Below are 20,315 nucleotides of genomic sequence, written 5' to 3'. Positions count from 1 at the left end.
TAAGACCTTTATAATATTCATGTAAAAAAATTAATTGTACAATATAACTACTTTATAAAACGTCAAAAATTATCAAGGTCCCATGGTGTAATGGTTAGCACTCTGGACTCTGAATCCAGCGATCCGAGTTCAAATCTCGGTGGGACCTGAGTATGGTAATTTTTATTCATTTTCTAATTTTTTTATAAAAAAATAATAGTTTTTTTTACGTATTAATAAAAACGTATTTGTAATTTTATAACGACTGATTAAATTCTTATAAAAACAAGAATAGTTGCAAAAAATTTTATCGGTAAACATTGTATATACATATATTTTTTAATTATACATAACATTCAGCGCCATCAGCTGACTGTGTCGTTTTTATGAATTAAAATTATTATGTTAACATATATAAGTGTGTTGGGCATAGCTTTCATTTGTTTAGTGGCGGTTAATATTAATGAGAAAATAAGATTTAAATGGGTGTGTACTATATTGTCAAAATCGAACAAATAATACGAATTGCATACATTTTTGATTAAATCATATTTTGATTATATTTATATCTGAAATAATCACTGAATTGTAAAAACGTAAGTATTTTCTTATTAAGATATAACCTCATAGTTCACAAATTGTTAGCAACATTGTTATAACAAATTTATACATTATACAAAATTGGATACCGAAATAAGATTGTAAATCATAATACATACTTAATTTGTTACAGTGTATGTGTGTATGTGTGTGTATACAAGGAACAAAATAAATTCAAAATGAGTGCGCGTCTTTTAAAAGATCCTGCTACTGTTAGTAGTCGGATATTTGTAGGTCATCTACAAACAGATGATATGACAAAACACGAATTAGAAGAACACTTTTCAAAATATGGAACTATTGTGGGATCTCTTATTAATCGAGGATTTGGTTTTGTTCAATTTGAAGAAGAACAATCTGCTCAGAAAGCTATTCAAAATGAAAATGGAGCAATGTTTAAAGGCAGAAGAATAGGTAAAGAAGACATTTTTTCATCTATTATTCTTCTACACTGTGTTAGCATAACAGCTGTTAGTCTCAGGAAAGGAAAACTAGTTTTAGTGGTCCCTGGGGTGGGTGGGTCCCAGTCACCACGACACAACGCGTCCTCAGGTTGCGAATAGAGGAAAGGTCTCTTTGTCTCAGATAGGGACGGAGGTTAGCTACGAATAAATTGAATAAGCAGTTATCGGACAGCCGATTGGAATTGGTCCTCTTGTTCGGGGGTTGGGTGTAGATTTAATAAGTTCACACTGTAAAACGACTTTATTAAGAAACAATAAATAATAATTCTTCTATATTTTAGCACATTGTCTAAACGTTTTTTTATAATTTTTGTTAAATCATCAAATTTATCTTTATAGATGTGAGACCTGCCAAAAAAGATTCGCAATCTAGTAACAATAATACAGGAGGAGGAGGAGGAAATAACAGTGGAGGAATAAATAATCCTGGAAGTATAGCTGGTTCTAGTATAGGTACTGTTGGTAGTGGACCAGGAAAACCACTGGGTGGTTCTAACAATCAATTCAGTACCACAAACAATCATTTTAAAAATGCAAATGACTCCTTCGGTAGTGGAAATCCGAACTTTAGTAGTGGAAATCAAGGATTTAATAATTCAAATCAGAATCTTCCTAACGATAATCAATTTGTTGGTAACAATTCTGTAACAAGTCCATTCATTGATGGAAATCAGAGCAGAGATAGTACAAATGATCAATTTGGCAATTTGAATCAACTTCGAGGAAATAATAATGATCAATTTAATAATAATAGTCAAAATAGAAACAGCAATCAATTTGGTCCTGGTAATCAAAACAGAAGCGGAACTGAACCATTTGGTAGTGGTCCAGGTAATCAGAATAGAGGCGGTACTAATCTGTTTGGTCTTACTACAAATCAAAATAGGCCAGGTAACAACCAAAATCGGAATCAAAATATACCTGGTGGTAATCAAAATTCAGGCAATGGTGGTGGAGGAGGAAATACTCCTGGTGGAGGTGGTAGATTGCGAGGAACTAGAGGAGGAAAAAATAGAAACAAAAATAGAGATAATTCATCTGGGAATAATTTTAGAGATCGTAGTCCAATTAATAGAAGTAATCGTATAGATGATAAAACTGGTCGTGATTGGGAACATAAACCAAATGATAGATTACGTAGCAATGCTTTTGGAGGAAGAGACTCTTTTAATGATAGTAACTCTCGTTATGATGATTTCAAAAATTCTGGTCCTCGGGATATGAACATTAACTTTGGGTAAAAATTTTTTGTAAAAATATCAATGCTCAAAGTAAAATGACGTTTTACATAAATATGTGTTTTTTAGAAACAATTCAAATTCAGATTATCCAACAATTGCAGCTGAAAAAAATGATTGTGAAATTATAGTAGTTAATAAAGCATTAACGTAAGTTGTTCATGTTTATTACTGATAAATGCTTTTTACATGTTTTATTAACTGGTTATATATATTTATAGAGAATATGCAGAAGCTATCGAAATGCGTTTAAAAAAAGTAGGTCTAACCGTAGATCTATTATTTCCAAATGAAGATGTTCTTTTGAGTCGTGTTCTTGGAAATATAGCAAGTCGTGGTTGTTTGTATGCTGTAGTGGTAACACCTATTAATCAAGAACATCATTCTCTCACGCTTAACATCTTACATGGTTTACCTCAAGGTAACTAATTTTAGTTGTTTAGTACCGTTTGAGTACCGGAAGATTTAAAAAAAAGCATGGTCGAAAACAGCTGAACAGTGCGATACTGCTCTGTCAATTAAGTGTTGAAAAAAGCCGAAGATAACAATTGTGCTCCTCTAATTAATGGTCGGCAATGGTAAAAGGGTGCCGTCAGTTGTCTTTATCGACAAAATGCACTGGTTTTTTTTTACAAGAAATTTGAAGAGCGTAAAAGTGGCTCGTGGTACTCAAACGTTTAAATTCTATAAGTATATATATATATATTTAAATAATTTGAATTGGTTTACAGAACACAGAAATATGCCTGTTGAAGATGCTATTAATTTAATATCAAGAGATTTTGCTAATTACAAAGCAGGAGGTCGTTCAGTCCCTCTTAATACACCTCTTACAATGGAACGTCATCCTGACGCCATCCAAGTTCTTTTAAATATGTTAGCAGATAATCGTCAATTGACTGTACTACAATACGATAGAGTTATAAAGTACCTTGAAGTTAAAAGAGAAGAGCAAGTAGAAGTAGAATTGGGCGATGCAAAAGATTTACCAGCTACAACAACATTGACAGTTAACGATCCAAAGCAAGCTGAGCTACAATCGAGAATACTTAATATTTTGAATAGTAATAAAAGCAACTCATCAGTTCCAGTACCAAGTCCAGTTCCGGCACCAACGCCAGCACCAGCTCCTGTCCCTCCAGCTAATTGGGGAACAGGTAAAAGTTATAGAACTACACTGATAAACTTGCAATTCTATATACACACTATATATACTATTTCATACTCCAATAATTTTTGTAATATAAACATTATTGGTGTGATAGTATCAATAAATCAGGATAGTTCAACATTATTTCATATGTTAAATCAAATATCTAATAGATATCCTATCATTAATTTTTGCTAGCAGCAAATATTAAAATTATGTTTTATTTATTTATTATAATTTTTTTCATTTTAATATTAATTTATTTGACGAACAGCTTTCTGTCACAGATTTATATTGACACATTTAGTACAGTGCACTAAAGCATAGGCTTATTTTTAGTGCTAATATTTTACAGTAAGACTGTTGTTATACTAAGTTTTTTTAATGATTATAAAGGAGTTTTATTTCCTTTATTGTACTGCGGTACAAATCATATATGTTGCACACAAGCTTTATGAAATTTTTCATATAGTATGGAAGATAATTCCTACGTGGCATGCGTCAAAACTTATCTTCTCTTTATTCTGAAACCGCGTATACGGATTTTTGCTATGCATTTTCCGTTTTTTTTTTATCCGTGAATAAAACTTCTTTTGAGGAAGTTATTTACGTGCGCGTTCTTACGTACAATTACGATTGTTCTTAACCAGAACGAACGAACTTCGTACGCTTTGAAATAAATTTAGTGTAAAGTGGTGTTTTGTGAAATTGCGGCACAGTGTGGTCAAAGCGAACGAACTTCAAATCATACTTTGTCTGGGCTTGTACCCACCGACTTTATGAACACATCATGTTATGCCAGCAGCATCAACAAATGCCACATCAGCATCAACGACTTCAACAACTACTACGGGAGTTTCACCATCGCCATTATTAAATGATCCAACGGTTCAAAAGGCTCTTGACAGTTTGTTACAAGGCAATTTGCTCAAGAGCATTGGTGATCAACAACCACCACCACCACCAGCAGTAGCACCAACACCAACACCAACACCTCTTTTTGCAGCTTTTCCTAATATTGGACGTTTCTAACTAGCATTACCGTAATTCATGAAACTTTTTTAACCACTCAAACGACTTCGTTCTTAATCACTCATTTTTTTCTACATTATTCAATGATAAATATTGCACACTTTATAAAAATCGTAGAAAATTGCTATACATAGCATTTTCTTTTATTTAATACTACATACTTCAAATACATATTTGAATTCTTTATAAAATGCTTTCTTCTTTATATTCAATGGTATTAAAACCGAAATGCTTTGCATATACATATAATACTTTTATTTTCTCTTTTTTTTTGTATAAGTAATAGAATATTTGAAGTGTGTGCGTTTATCTAAATTACTCATAATCATGTTACTTTCAATCATATGTATGAAATTTCTATATACTATTTATCAATTTTATTTTGAATAGTGTACAGAAATTGAATATTTTATTGAAGCTTTTTATTATACTCAAAATTACATTTAATAGCAATTCATTATAATAGCAAATTTTTTTATCTGTAAATGTCTCATTCTCTGATATAAATGATCAGAGATAATAGCATATACATATGTATATATATATATGTGTATACTGCTTCTATATGATTTCGTTATGAACTTAATGTAGAAAATATTATAATATAATATCCATAGCTCTTTTATTTAGCATGGACGTAATTTTAATTTTGTTTAATTATACATTATATCTAATATGCAATATAATAACATAAAAATTGACCGGCCTTTATTGTTTTCTAAATTTGTTTTAGTTCAAATAAAAAATGTAAAAATATTATTTATCAATGAGAAAACAATTAAACTAAAAACAAAAGTAATGTGTAAAGTACTGTATCCAATTAAAATTAATATTTATATATACATCCATTCGTTAATCTTTTGTTTTATATAATTTATAAAACTTTACGCGTTATCATAATGAATTATTAAATATGAATTTCTAAACTCTTAGTAAACAAATATTTACATCTCATAAAAATAATTCCATCTTATTTCTAAATTTGAGAATATAATAATGCATTTTTTTCCTAATTTCTATTTTTCTTTTCATATACTAATAATATAGATTTATATTTCTTATTATATATAATAGGAATTATAAATATACTTACCGAAAAGGTAAAGTATTGTTATAAACTATATAGTTACATATACACATTAGTTTATAATTTCCTTGTATTGACACTGATTAAAAAATAAATAAATAAATGTGTGTATATACATATCAGATGCATACGTACATATATATATATATATATATATATATATATATATATATATATATATATATTGTGTGTGTGTGTATATATATATATATGTATACACATTTCCTTAAGTTGATGTAAAAAATAATGTGCATGTATTTAGTGTCCTTTAGCAAGATATAAATATAACTTAAATAAAAAATTTTTAGAAATATTTCATGTCTTTTTATTAAATATACTGCTTAATAAATAAACCCATGTATTATGGATCTAAAAAACAAAATATATGATAAATAATACAAGTGCATTTTTTATAATATCAAGTAGCATTATTAATTTCCATATGTTTATAACTAAAGCAGTAGCAAATTAATTTAAGAAATAAATATTTGTTAATGCAAGAGAAAGCAACTTTATTAAAGCCAGTATATAAGTAGCTGTGCAAGTAATAAACAAAAATTAAAGCAGTTTTTACAAAGCACATAAATAAGCCATTAAATACAAACAAGCCAAGCAATGATTATTTTCTTTAAAGCAATTTAAATCATTTAAATTTACCTAAATAGTAGCTTCTGAGATACTGTTCTGCATGAATTATCTCTTCGCATGGTTGAGATACTTCATTATATAAAATATTAAGAACATTTTTTACTGCATCAATATCATACATGTTCTTAAGAAGTCTTTGTTTAAAGGGTTTTAATTTTTCCACGAGTTGTTTTTTTTTTGTAATTGAACCCACGTGATTACTAAGTATTTCATTATAAGTGGGCCAATTGAATATACATGCAGAACATTGGCAATCAAAAAAATAATCTTGCATTATTTTTTCTTTCCTTTCTGCACGTGACATATATGCATATGCAGGACCATAACTAGTGAAAACTTGATCTCCTGGTAAAATCGGCTGTAACGCACGAGTAATCATAGTCAGCTCTTCAAAATGTCTTAATGTATTTGGATTACAAGAATGATTGTACAAACTATGTGTCACGTATAAACCTGATCCAGATTTAATTCCTGGCTCTTGTTGTACCTAATAAAAGTAAAAGCAAAGAATCAAAAAATAAGAAGAAAAAGTCATAAACATATTAAATACTTATAAAACTTACTGAAAAACAATTTGAAGACATAATAACGCAAGCTCGAAACATAATACTACCACAAAATTTTAAATCGGATAATTCACTAATATCTTCCAAATAATCAATTTCATATTTTTTGCCAAAAAAATTAGTCCGTATAGCTAGAAGAATAGAAGTGAGAGCTGAAATACATGCAAATGCACTGATACCAATCAATGGTCTCGTTGTCATATTCGTTGCAAGACTTAGAGCAGATCGAGCACTGAAACTAGATAATACACCTTCATCTGTAAAACCTGCTGTTCTGCTATCTAAAGGTAAACAATTATATTTAACTATGTTATGCTAAATGTGTGATATATCAAATATAAAAAAAAGATTAAACTACATACCAGGATTGGATTCAGCAATTTTCATATCCTCTTGTAATTCTTTTATCTTAGAGCCATTTTCTGTTACTACGATTAGCAGTCTAACAATTTTAATAATCATTTTAATCTTATCTTTATCAACGTTCAATAAACTTTGTAATAACGCCAAAATTGGACATTCTGTCATATGAGCCATGTCCCAAGCTGTCTTCTTACATTCTTCTGAACAATATTGTGCTATTGGACAATTTGGACATGGTATTAAATTATAACATCTTGAGAGACATTGATGACAATGCGTATAAAACCTACAATATTAAAAAAATTTAAAAATTAATTCGACTTTTAAAATATATCATTACCTTTCTTCGTAGATAACGTGTGCATATGGCTTTTCAATTGTAATTATATCACCTGGACCAAACTTTTTGGTAGCTCTAAAGTGACGTCCAAATTCTTCAGAAAATACAATTTCGATACCATTACTAGCAGCAGGACATTCCTTATTTTGACCATGAGTGAGCAATAAAGGACCTTCTTTCTCTAAATATCTTGGTTTTTTTGTTATACATTCAATCGGTAAATGGCTAACATTAAAAAATCGTTTTTCACGATTTTGATTATCAAGCAATAAATCTTTTCCATTTTTTTTATCGTTAACATGCTTAATATCATTAGTCTCTGTTTTCGTAATGTCTTCTTTTGCATTTTGAATCAAACAAATTTGATTTATAATTTCTTCAACGTTACTATCTTTATCCACAGTTATTTGTAAAGTTTTCTTAAGTTCATCGATTGCCCTATCTCCTCTCTCCTTAAGTTTTTTTCTTTTATTTTCCGGATAGCCACATAATAAAGCGGCATCGATATCTATCAAACATTCTTTATACATTTCTTTTCTAAACAAAGCTGCAGATCTATTTGCATATGCATATGCCATTAATTCTTTATCATTAGCATATGCAAGACTTTTAGTATAACTTTCTATAGCTTCAATATCATCGCCCATAACAAAATGTTGATTCCCTACATTAACAAAAATATATTTGCTCACATGCTCACATAGATAAATTAAATTTAAAAGACTTTTTTACCTTCTTCTCTATATTTAACTGAATCCTTTTTATTTTTTCTGTCAACATTTAACGATGGTAATTGCGACTTCACCATATTTTGCAAAATATGTCCAACAAGTGCTTCACATTCCTTTTGTAAACCATATCCCACATGTGATACATTCTTTTGCTTAAGATTTAATATTAACTCTTTTGCTAGATCCATATTACAATTCTAAGCTGTTATAAAAATAACAACTTACTTAGAGATAAAATTATATATATACAGAGCAAAGCTGTAAATACTATTAAATTTATAATAAGTAAATAATATATATGTATATATGTATATAAAATAATTAGAAAAATAAATTAATACAATTAAATATTAACAATCGTTAGATTACTGATCAATATCTTTATTTAATTATCATTTTGCCATTAAAAAAACTTACTTGTAATAAATATATATTGTATTAGAAGTTCTATACTCAAAGAATTACAGACTATTGCATTGGCTAAAGTAGTGCATGCACTAAGATTAAGACTATAAGGTGAGACTAAAATTACCTCTAGGAAAATGAGAGGGAACTAAAGACTGTGTAACTACACAATCAAAGCAAGTACATTCTTAGTGTAATTTAATCTATTAGAAATTTATTATGTGAATACTACACTATATATTTTGTATGTATAATAAAAGATGCGATATTTTTTATTATAAGTACCACAATATATGACCTACAGATAATAAAAAATATTTGTGACATTTTACATATTTAAATTTTAAAAATAGAAAAAAAAGTTATTTCTAAGCCATTTAAAGTTAGATCGAGATAATATAAGATATTGAATATTTTTGTTAATTTATTCAAAGACAAAAATAAACAAATAAAATATTTATGTTATATATACATTTATTTTATTTAAAAAAATATATATATATTTATTGTAAATTCTATATGGGAAATAGAAAATTTAGTATTTATGTATATTGCAACATAAATGTAAATGTACTAAGCACTAATACTTTGGCTCTTATCCAAATTCATAACAAGTACTTAAAACAATATTTTTTGTTTTTATATTGACGTATATTACTTATAAAGAAGATTTTATATGTACTTAATAATGTCCGATTAATACTTAAATAAAAGAAAAATTATCTAATAGTGAAAATAATAATTTTTTAATTTATCTTACATTTCTATTGGGGTTAAATTTCTTAAACAAAAATAATTTCTTAAACTAATATAATTATAGTATAAAAAATATCTAAAATACATATACAAAGAAAAAATGCATATTCATGATATACTCGTATATTTTTTTGTTTATATATTGAATAACAATAATTTAGAAAATTAGCAGCCAATTGTTTTAGTCAGAATAAAATGAATTTTATGTCACACAAATGATTTTTGATACAAACTTGTTCTATATATTAAATATAGTAGTAAATAATTCAATCGTCTTCCCTTTCTAAATTTATATGATTCCCAAACTTTGCATATAACTGTGTCTTTAATTCGTTCATCAATGATTTCAATTCTTCGCATTTACTTTCTAAATTTGCTATCTCTGCTTTCTTTTTTTCTTTAGCATTCTCTAAACAACTCTGAAATTATAAACAAAATTAATATATAATAATAAAATATACAGGGTATCCTATAATTCGTGGTATAAACAAGCAGGAAATGATTCTACATGAAAATACAGGCGTACTTGACAAATTTTTGAACTTATTTTTCTTTAAAACAAAACTTTATATAAAAAAAATTGATTCTAGATTTTCGATTTAATTTTTCATGTAGAATCCATTCGATGCTCCCCTGTACCACCAGTTACAAAGCACCCGGTATATATACATGTTAAAATTATAATATCGTTTTCAGTGATGGTTATTAACAACCTGTGTTTTTTCAGTATCTTGATGAACAAAAACTTCTCCAATATAATATGGTATCTTAGCGTCGTCATCTGCGAGAGTCAATTCATCACAAGCATCTTCTAAATTTTTCAATTCATTCTATAAATTTAAAAAAAAAAGATAAATCAATTAAATTCAACCATTTTAAAATAAAATTAAATGACATATAACCAAATAAGGCTACAAATTAGTAGAACGATCTAAGAATAGATTATATTTTCTAATCACTTGTTTAAGTTTAAGTTCTTCTCTATAATCTTCCAATTTAGCATTTTGTCTAGCGAATCTGTTGATTTTTTGTTGATCATCGTAAGTAATATGAACATCGGAATCCTGAAATGTAAAGGGACAAATTAACCTCTCTATATACCATAAGAAAATATCTTTAACAATTTACTTACTGGTTGAAATCCACCTTGTTCATTTTTTCCACCAGCCATTGTTATTTATTTATATATTAATAAATTTTTATTAACTTATAAATTACGTATTTATTGTAGAAAAAGTAATTTTGACAAATTGGAAACCGAATATATTTTTCCTTTTCTTCATGCATTCATGAAATTTTGTAATTCAGGCGCATGCGTTCTAAAACTTTACGCTAATACGCGTGCGCTTGGACTATTCATTTTTACAATAATTAATAAATATACGAACATAAATAATGGTGTGTATATATGTTAAATGAATTAATGATTATATCTGGAATTTCTAATATAAAAGATATATCTAGTATGAAAAGAAAATTATTTATTACAAAAATACAATATTAATAGAATGACACAACTTTTCATTCGCTAAGATGAAGATCTTTAGCTAACATATGAGCAGTAATATACATCATTTTATTTTTATTTTTTAAATATGCATCAATCGCAGTCTGACGCATTTCTTCCCAGTTGTAAAGATCACGGAATATCGGACGAACAAATTTCAATCGTTCCAGATCGGTTGCAAATTTTAAAGCATCTGGTACTTTTGATGCCCAGAGACTTTTTATGCATAAACGTAACCACAAAAATCTGAAAACATATATTACGTTAAATACATGAATACAAAATATACCTCTATTATTTAACATAGAGCTTCTCAAACTTTTCCACTTGACAAACCCTTTTACCCAAGCAAATATTTTCGCGACCCTGAGAATAGAACCTATACTATCTTCTTTTTCACTATAATAAACTCATAAACAATAATATATGTGTAGTATTTTAAACTAGTTTTGAATTAATTTTTGATCGTTGTGCATTCAGAAATTTATTAATTTTGCTAAAATTTTTGAGATTCCCACATGAGATCACGATCAACACTAAAAAGTCTTGATTTTACATAAAATTTAATATATACTTAATTTACCTTATTTCAGAATTCTTAACAGAATCAATATTATATACACTCTGCATAGTTTTAAGTTTTTTCTCTGACAAAACAGTAGATGATGCATATAAATCAGCTATAAATGTTTTCTTTTGAATTGGGGTAAAATCTTGTAAGTCTTTTATGTCAAAAGGTACTGAACTATTTTCATCCCATGTAATCCATTTTTGTGCTAATTCAGTGCAGGCAACAGCTAAACTTTTATCATAATTTGGTATGACCGGTGGCATACCTGGTTCATAAAGCCATGCATTCCAATCCACTGAATTTAACAACTTAAAATGTCATAAATACGTTTAGTATTTTATTTTTATTTTTAATACAATGTGCTATACTATTGGTTACCTCAGTTTTATCTGAAAAATATTTGTATAGATACTCCTTCCAGTCATTAGTAACTACACTTTTATATTGAAAAGTTGCTAAATATGACTTTAGAAAAGGTTCAAATACATTTGGACCACCTAATAATTGCTCTAAGTAATATAAAAATGTATGACCTTTTTCATAAGGTATAGGAGAAAATGTATCATCAGGATTAATTCCTATTAAGCTGGGAACTAACTTTGTTAATTGATTCGTTTTTCCAAATGTTTCAACCTGAAAAACAAATTTTATTTAATAAATAATACTTATCTTATATATATTTAATACGTTTTTTGAACAAGCATATATGAAGTAATATTTGATTTTACTAACAGATTCTTCCAAATATTGAAGATCAATTAAAGCACTAAAGTCTCGGTATTTCTCACCAAACATCCTTCCATTTATCTTTCTCTCAACGAACATAGTGAAGCCTTCATTTAACCAAAAATGTTCAAAGTTTGCATTTGTTACTAAATTACCAGTCCAGCTATGTGAAATTTCATGAGCTACTACATTAGCTAGAGAACGGTCTCCAGCAAGAAGGGATGGTGTTACAAATGTTAAACATGGATTTTCCATTCCACCATATGGAAAGCTTGGTGGGAGCACTAACAAGTCATACACGCCTATCGAAAATAATATTATATATAAAAATAATAAATAACTTAAAAAAGAAATAAAAAATATATATATATATATTTATTTATTTATTTATTATATTTTTTTGAAAATATCATACCCCACACATACTGCCCACATATATCTTCAGCAATTTTTAGCATAGTCTCAGTCTCAGCAAACTCATACGCACTTTGCTCTATATATTCTTGCTCAGCCCAGACAGTAGTTCTAGGGCCAATCTTTTTAGATGCCAATACACCTACTGCAATAGCCACTAAGTATGATGGTATTGGAATAGATTGAGAATATGTATATACTTTTGTATTTTCTGTCTCTTTTTGCTCTTTTAATAAAGCAGACATTAAAACTGTCATCTCTTTTGGTGCTGTTATCTGAAAAGACAATTTACTGTATTCTTTAAATAAATTTGTATATTATAATATATTAAATATCTATTTATATACCTGAGCAGTATAGGTGAATTTGACAGATGGTGTATCTTGACAAGGAATTAAAGATCTAGCGTGTAAAGCCTTTAGGACACGATTAAATATACATATACATGTATAATAAAAGTAATTTCTTTTTTATAGTAATTAAGATGAATAAAATATTTACCTCGCATTGAGAAAATAGGTAAGGATGTTTTCCTCCAGCTGTTTGTTCAGGTGTCAACCATTGTAAAGCAGTTGCATTTGGTGCAGTTTCATAAATAATTTCAACTGTACATCTGAAGATGGAATTTTAAATGTATTAACAATACTATAAATAAATAATATAATTATTACCTTTTATCGTCATCATCAAGTGAGCATGCATATTTTGGTAAGTAAATAACAAATCTAGAACCATATTCAATTTTGCTATCTATTTTATAACTCAGATTAATTTCATTATCAGCATTTTTAACTGATAATATATTAAGATCACGATTATCTAAAATCTAAATATTAAAAATAATATTAAAATTAAATTAATATAACATGAAAAAAGATGAATGAATAATAACAAAACATTATAATTAGAATTTTTACCAATTCATTTGAATCGCCAGTTTTAAGTACGTTAAGAATCGCTGTACCTGACAAAATTTTTTTCAAAATCAACCTTCAACTTTAAATCAATATGAGTTATAACGGAAAAATCTGTAAATATTTAATTACGATAATAAATAATACATATGCTATAAATATTTATACATTAGTATTTTACATTTTATACAAATTTTTTTAAATAATAATAAAAATTATTAATAATAATAAAATAAAAATTAATATTCATGAAGTATATTTATTACAATATGCTATATAATTATTAATGAAATATAAATATAAATTACCTGGTCTAGCATATGAATTTGGATCATTTTTACTTAAGGCCATTATTAATATAAATGTAATGTATATTTAATTATAAACAAATATTAGAACAGATTTTTAATAAATCACAATGACGATATTACAAGTAAAGGATTCGGTTTAACTTATATGCGCAGTGTAACAAGTAAATCTGAAAAAATTTTAATTATCAATAAAGATAAGTTATATCGAAAACATTATTGAATTATCCAAAATATTTAATACCTAGTATTTATAAAATATTATTTTTCTAAAGATATTACTTATCACATATAAATATAAATATATATTTTTTTTATAAGATAGAAAAGATACTTTAAAATTATATATAAATATATGTTATCGTTTAAATCTATATCGTACCTTTTTTTATATTCTTTGTATATCACCAATTATTAAGCAGATTTGTAGGAAGCTGTAATACTTACTAGTAGATGGCACATCTCTTTCTTTCGAAATAGGGACCCTGTAGGAGAGACGCGCCAAAGAATTTTATTGGACCGGAACTCATGTAGTCACGTGATTGCGCGCGAATGAATCAAACATTTTAAATAGTATTAAAGTTGAATATAATTGTGGGAAATCCAATGACCGCGGGCCGAATGGCTAGTTACTGACCACCGTAACGACCAATGAGAAAGCCGAACACGACAAGGGATTTCACCTTTTTATTTGTGATCTCTCAGAACAGATTTTATTTAACACGATACATAATTTATACAAACACACGCACAATGAGATACAGAATGATAAATTGATATGGAAGAGAGAGCAAGCGCAGTCGACTGATAAGCTCGGCGATTGATATAGAACTCCTATCGAGAAATCCGTTGGATCGATGATCTCCGAGGTGCGAGGAGATGAATCCGGGAGGTACGTTACTAGGCCTGACCAATCAGATTCCCAGGCGTAATTACGCTGCGAATTCTAACCAATCGGCCACCTCTACATCATGATTTGGTTACAAAGCCGAGTCAAAAAGTGTCGCCGCTAGACATGCGCACCTCTAGTAGTTTTCGGGTACGTCTGCCGAACTTAGCGCTAGCAGCCGCGAGATGTCGGCACCGTCCTGGAGCACATAGAGAAACCCTCTACAGTAAAGATAATATTAGACTGAATTTTATTTTATGATTTTTATTTAACGGATGCGACTTGCTTTTCTTAGTTGTACACTTCTCAACGGCTACGCACAGACTGTACTAGTCTGGTGACCACTACTTGTAGCGTGGTTCCCTAGCCTTCTAGTAACTTTAGAGGGCGCGACCTTCGGTCGTACCGCTACATTACTCCCTTCGGAGCATTTTTCTTATTACATAAAATGCGAAACTTAAAATTATAGATATTTACAAATATATAAAAATATATAAAGATATATAAAATTATTGAACTATCTCTATCTTAACTTAATAAGTTCTAATTGGTACATACGAATCGGTATTGCAATCTTTTTCGACGAACGCTGGTTTTAGTCTTTCTATAGATACATTTATATGTTTTCCTTTATAGTTAATTTTGAAAATATTATCTGTAATTCTTTGTATAATTTCGTATGGACCTTCGTAAGGCGCTTCTAATGGTTTTTTTACAGCGTCGACCCTTAAAAATATGTGCGTACATGTATATAACCTATCCTAAATAAAATGTTTCTTTTTGGTATGGTGTGCTATGGGTATCGGTCTGATTTGCCTTATATGTTGTCTTAATTTTTCTAAGAATATGTGTGGATCTTGTAATAGTTCTTCGCTGAGGAAAAATTCTCCTGGTAGTCTGATGTTTTCACCATATACCAATTCCGCAGCTGAAGCTTTTATATCTTCCTTTAGGCTTGTGCGTAGACCAAGGAGCACTGTTGGTAGTATTCCTACCCAGTCTTTTTCTTCATGGCACATTATTGCTGCTTTAAGTGATCTATGCCATCTTTCTATCATTCCATTTGATGCAGGGTGATATGCTGTTGTTCTAATTCTTTTCGCTCCGACTAATTTGGTTAACGCTTCAAATAGTTGACTTTCAAATTGTGTTCCTTGATCAGTTGTAATTGTAATAGGAGAACCAAATCTCGAAATCCACTGCGAATAGAATGTTGTTGCCACTGTATCTGCTGAGGTATCTGGCATTGGAATTGCTTCTGGCCATCGAGTAAACCTATCGATCATAGTTAGGCAGTATCTCATATTTTTAATCGTTGGTAATGGACCTATTATGTCTATGTGCACATGTTCGAAACGTCCTTGTGGTACTTCTATTTTCGAAGGTACCTGTTTGTTATGACGGCTTATTTTGCACTTTTGGCATGCTAAACATGTACTTGACCATTCTGCAATATCTTTGTTCATTTTTGGCCACATGAAGCTTTTTCCTATAAGGTGTTTTATTACTCTGCCGCTGGGATGTGACAAATTGTGTACGTTCCTAAAAATCTGCCTCCGTAAAGAGACTGGAACGTATGGTCGTATGCTTTTTCCTACTATGTCGCCATAAATATATTTATCAGAGCTATCGAGGAAAATCTTCTGCAGGTTCCATTTTTCTTCTGCCAAAATATTCTTTAGTTCGTCATCCTCTTGTTGCTTTGCCATTAGCTCTTCTGTTGATACCAGGACTGGCATGTCTATGGTTTCCAGTCTTGACATAGCGTCAGCTGCCACATTGTCTTTTCCAGCAACGTAAACAATTTTGGAAGTAAACTGTCCTACGTAATCCAACTGTCTGGCTTGTCTTGGGCTTGCTTTGTCCGTATTTTGCTTAAAAGCGTATGACAGTGGTTTATGGTCAGTCTCTATTATTAATTCTCTTCCTTCGACAAAATATCTGAAAAACTTTAGGCTTTTATAGATAGCTAATAATTCCCTATCATACACACTATATCTAATTTGCGCTTTTTCTAGTTTCCTTGAGAAATATCCTAGTGGTTCCCATTTGTTATCGCAGAATTGTTCTAAAACTACTCCAATTGCGTTATCGGAAGCATCAGTCTTTAATTTTAATACTGCTTTCTCTTTTGGGTATGCCAATAACTTTGCTGTGGCAATTGCTTCTTTGGCTTTTTTGAAAGCTTCTTCCGCTGCTTGATTCCATTCTATCAGTCTTTTGTCGTGCTTCTTGGCACCTACCATATATTTGTTAAGTGGGTCAAGCCATTTTGCAGCCTTTGGTAAGAACCTCCTATAAAAATTCACTACCCCAAGGAAACGTCGCATATCTGAAACAGTCTTCGGTTTGGTATAGTTTTGTATAGCGTGGACTCGCTCATCCAACGGCGCTATACCCTTATTATCTATCTTATAACCTAAGTAGTTTACGCTATTTTGAAAAAAATTGCACTTTGAAATGTTTATTGTTAGTCCATATTGCCTAAGTCTATCAAATATTGCACGCAGATGTTTTTCATGGGATTCCTTATTTTTAGACGCTACAATTATATCATCTATGTAACAGGCACAGAAATCTAATTTGCTTAATACTATATTCATAAACCTTTGGAATGTTTGCGCCGCGTTACATAAACCGAAAGGCATCACTGTGTATTCGAACAAACCAAAAGGTGTAATTACCGCTGTTTTTTCTATATCTTCCTCAGCCAACGGAATTTGGTAATATGCTCTAGACAAATCTATTGTGGAAAATATATTACAGTCACGGAATTGTTGCGTGACGTCGTGTACATGTGGAATAGGGTACCTGTCTGGTACCGTAACGCTATTCAATCGCCTATAATCTCCACATGGCCTCCATTCGCCATTTTTCTTTGGTACCATATGCAGAGGGCTCGCCCATTGACTCTTGGACGGGCGACAGATTCCTTCGTTGACTAGTTGCTGAAATTCGGCTTGTGCGATTCGCAGTTTTTCCGGATTTAGTCTTCTTGCTCTCTCTGCTATTGGAGGACCTTTTGTGGTAATATAATGTTTTACCGTGTGGCTGATGGGTTTCCTTGAAGTTGGTTTAGTTAAATCTGCGTACTCCCTAAAAAGTTCTAAATACCGACTATTACAATTAATGGTCAAAATGGTTGGAACGTCAATACTTACTAATTCTGCTTTCCTAGAAAGCAATGTATTGCCGTCCAACAATTTTTTGTTTCTTAAATCTGGTAGTAAATTATAAAAATGTAAGAAATCGGCGCCTATTATTGCTTTAGAAACATTCGCTATAATAAATCTCCATGAAAAATCTCGACGAAGTCCAAGATTTAAGTTTAAAAGTTTTTTTCCGAATGTGTCTATTTCTGCACCATTTGCCGCATATAACCTACACGTATTGTCTTTGGTTTCATTTATCGAAGTACGTGGAATCACTGAGACGTCTGCACCAGTGTCTATTAGAAAACATGCTCCTGTTTTCCTATCATTTACCATGAGGCGCAGGTTTTTCGTCGCGTCGTCAACCGCCTCTATTTGAGACGCTTGCACTAGTTTTCCGAAGGCTTTCTTTTACCCGGGCCTGTCCACTTGCACGGGGATCTGCACTTCCACGATCGTTCCGCGAATTGCCAGTGGTAGTAACATATGCCGTCATTGTTTCGGTGAGTGCTTGACGATCGGCTTCGACTTCGGGATCTTCCGCGGAAACTTCGGTATTTTCTTCTACCGCGCATCAATTTTTTTATCTTCTCCGTTAGTAGCGAGATTTCCCGCTTGATTTCTGCTGCCTCGCGATTGGTTGTTGTTTGAGCGGCACTTCCTATTGGCGCTGCTTCCGTAATGGCGGCCTTTTCCGGCAGACGCTCTCTCTCGAGGATCTTGTCACCCATTTCCGCTAACTTTGCGGGTGACGTAATTTCGTCTGCAATGGCGAGGATCTCTTGTGCCCTGGTTGGCATCCTTTGCATCCATAACGTTAGGAGCATTTTTTCGCTAACACTATCACCTGCTAAGCGTTTCATTTCTCTCCAAAGTTCGGACGGTTTTTGTCTCCTAATTCAACTCCCATTAACAATCGCCTTAGCCGTTGTTCGTCGGATTTAGTTAGTCTCTGTATTAAGGCTTCTTTTAGATGTGTGTACGTACATTGCTCGAGGGGGGCTGCTAAGATGTCGTATACCTCTCTTATCAGCGTGGTATCCAAATTTCTTACCACCGCTGAAACTTTTACGGCATCCGATTTAACGTTGTACGCCGCGAATTCCTTTTCCAACATTACGAACCATAGATTTGGTTCCTCTTTCCAAAAAGCTGGAAGATTTACATTTCTAAACTCACTGGCGTTGACTTCCTTTGTGTCGGTATCGGCACGGGCCACGTCGGCTTTGCTGGTTGGTTGCGCCATTTTTCTTCCACTTATTATTTTTTCTATTTTAGTTTTTGTATTATTTTTTTATTTTTTTTTTTACGCGGACGTTCCCGGGTTTCGGCACCAATTTACTGTAGAGGGTTTCTCTATAGTAAAGATAATATTAGACTGAATTTTATTTTATGATTTTTATTTAAAGGATGCGACTTGCTTTTCTTTCTTGTACACTTCTCAACGGCTACGTACAGACTGTTCTAGTCTAGTGACCACTACTTGTTAGCGTGGTTCCCTAGCCTTCTAGTAACTTTAGAGGGTGCGACCTTCGGTCGTACCGCTACATGCGGGACGTCACATAATAATAGTGAATTGTGTAGGGGGTAGAGTGGTGAATTGGTTTGAAAAAATTATGAAATAATGAATTGCATCAAATACAGAAAAAAATGAACCATATTTAATGATAATGAAAAAATTTATATTAAAATAGAATAGGTTACACACAAAAATTATTATAAATTCAAAAAGAAAGATTCAATTAAGTTTGATTTGATAAAAGGCATTACAGTATTTTGAAATTTCAAAACAACTTGTAGGAATTTATACAATTTTGATAAATATAATTATCTACTATATACATTATATTTACAATTATTTTAATCATTTGTACAATCTGTTTTTAATTTCCAATATTAATAAATCAGCTAGGATTCCTGGGTATTATATCTTTATAACTAACCACAGCTGTTATTTATACATATCGAAGATAAACATGGCTGCGCCTTGTATCGGAAGCGGTCCCTAAAATTTTCAGCCAATGGCAGATGAGCAATATGTTCTGCGCGTCCTTCCTATAGGGTCTCTATTTCGAAACATCTCCTGTTATATATAAATATAGTTAACCCCACGGAGCCTAGATATCAGGAAGGCGATCGACATAGGAAAATAATAGGAATCCTATAGGAGTGATGCGCCATGTACATTGCTGGGGGACCGGAACTCGATTTTGCGCGCGAATGATTCAAACATTGAAATAATTATGAAATAATAAATTGCATCAAATACAGAAAAAAAATGAACTATATTTAATGATAATTAAAAATTTATATTAAAATAGAATAGGTTACACGAAAAAATTATTATAAATTAAAGCGGTCCTCCAAAATTTTCAGCTAATGGCACATGAGCTGAATATGAATGGCGCATCCCTCCTACAGGATCCCTAGAAAATAACTAGTAAACGTGACTGGAAAAAAAAGGAAAGATCATTT

The 20,315-nt window shown here is 30.7% G+C and overlaps 4 protein-coding genes and 1 non-coding gene across 8 annotated transcripts; 2 read left to right on the top strand and 3 right to left on the bottom strand.

Moving 5' to 3' along the window:
- Positions 1-76: 76 nt before the first annotated feature.
- TRNAQ-CUG (transfer RNA glutamine (anticodon CUG)) lies at positions 77-148 on the top strand. Its single transcript has one exon. It is a non-coding gene; the product is annotated as a tRNA-Gln (tRNA).
- A 242-nt stretch (positions 149-390) lies between these two features.
- Neos (nuclear receptor coactivator protein neosin) lies at positions 391-5,258 on the top strand. 2 transcript variants are annotated; one of them, XM_015322053.2, is made up of 7 exons: positions 391-575; positions 713-993; positions 1,383-2,280; positions 2,351-2,431; positions 2,503-2,702; positions 3,013-3,438; positions 4,234-5,258. In XM_015322053.2, the coding sequence occupies exons 2-7, from the start codon at positions 759-761 to the stop codon at positions 4,461-4,463; spliced, it is 2,070 nt and encodes a 689-aa protein (XP_015177539.1). In that variant the 5' UTR covers positions 391-575; positions 713-758; the 3' UTR covers positions 4,464-5,258. The 2 variants fall into 2 exon arrangements, with proteins under 2 accessions (XP_015177539.1, XP_015177540.1); XM_015322054.2 differs by having other exon boundaries at positions 392-575; positions 4,237-5,258.
- A 484-nt stretch (positions 5,259-5,742) lies between these two features.
- LOC107066976 (protein-lysine N-methyltransferase SMYD4) lies at positions 5,743-9,322 on the bottom strand. Of its 3 annotated transcripts, XM_015322056.2 has the most exons (7): positions 8,616-9,322; positions 8,200-8,400; positions 7,468-8,131; positions 7,127-7,413; positions 6,762-7,045; positions 6,208-6,685; positions 5,743-5,919 (listed from the first exon to the last, which is right to left on the bottom strand). In XM_015322056.2, the coding sequence occupies exons 2-7, from the start codon at positions 8,384-8,386 to the stop codon at positions 5,912-5,914; spliced, it is 1,908 nt and encodes a 635-aa protein (XP_015177542.1). In that variant the 5' UTR covers positions 8,387-8,400; positions 8,616-9,322; the 3' UTR covers positions 5,743-5,911. The 3 variants fall into 3 exon arrangements, with proteins under 3 accessions (XP_015177542.1, XP_015177541.1, XP_089035319.1); XM_015322055.2 differs by lacking the exon at positions 5,743-5,919 and having other exon boundaries at positions 5,926-6,685; XM_089179193.1 differs by lacking the exon at positions 5,743-5,919 and having other exon boundaries at positions 5,926-6,685; positions 8,200-9,322.
- A 144-nt stretch (positions 9,323-9,466) lies between these two features.
- On the bottom strand, positions 9,467-10,665 carry Pfdn4 (prefoldin subunit 4). The gene is made up of 4 exons (XM_015322057.2): positions 10,492-10,665; positions 10,319-10,423; positions 10,073-10,189; positions 9,467-9,778 (listed from the first exon to the last, which is right to left on the bottom strand). The coding sequence occupies exons 1-4, from the start codon at positions 10,528-10,530 to the stop codon at positions 9,626-9,628; spliced, it is 414 nt and encodes a 137-aa protein (XP_015177543.1). The 5' UTR covers positions 10,531-10,665; the 3' UTR covers positions 9,467-9,625.
- A 155-nt stretch (positions 10,666-10,820) lies between these two features.
- On the bottom strand, positions 10,821-14,184 carry LOC107066978 (leukotriene A-4 hydrolase). Its single transcript, XM_089179194.1, is given in 12 exon segments — positions 10,821-11,112; positions 11,450-11,745; positions 11,816-12,070; positions 12,170-12,465; positions 12,579-12,852; positions 12,925-12,993; positions 13,079-13,190; positions 13,249-13,403; positions 13,495-13,558; positions 13,560-13,605; positions 13,800-13,969; positions 14,044-14,184. Coding segments are annotated over 11 exon segments (1,842 nt in total). The 5' UTR covers positions 13,843-13,969; positions 14,044-14,184; the 3' UTR covers positions 10,821-10,880.
- Between the last annotated feature and the right edge of the window lie 6,131 nt (positions 14,185-20,315).

The sequence above is a fragment of the Polistes dominula genome, unplaced genomic scaffold, assembly GCF_049000335.1.
Source record: "Polistes dominula isolate Pdom_NZ unplaced genomic scaffold, Pdom_raw_medaka contig_37, whole genome shotgun sequence".
In the NCBI taxonomy this organism is placed as follows: Eukaryota; Metazoa; Arthropoda; class Insecta; order Hymenoptera; family Vespidae; genus Polistes; species Polistes dominula.
The sequence above is the reverse complement of the archived record's forward strand: the minus strand, read 5'-3'. Positions and strand labels throughout refer to the sequence as shown.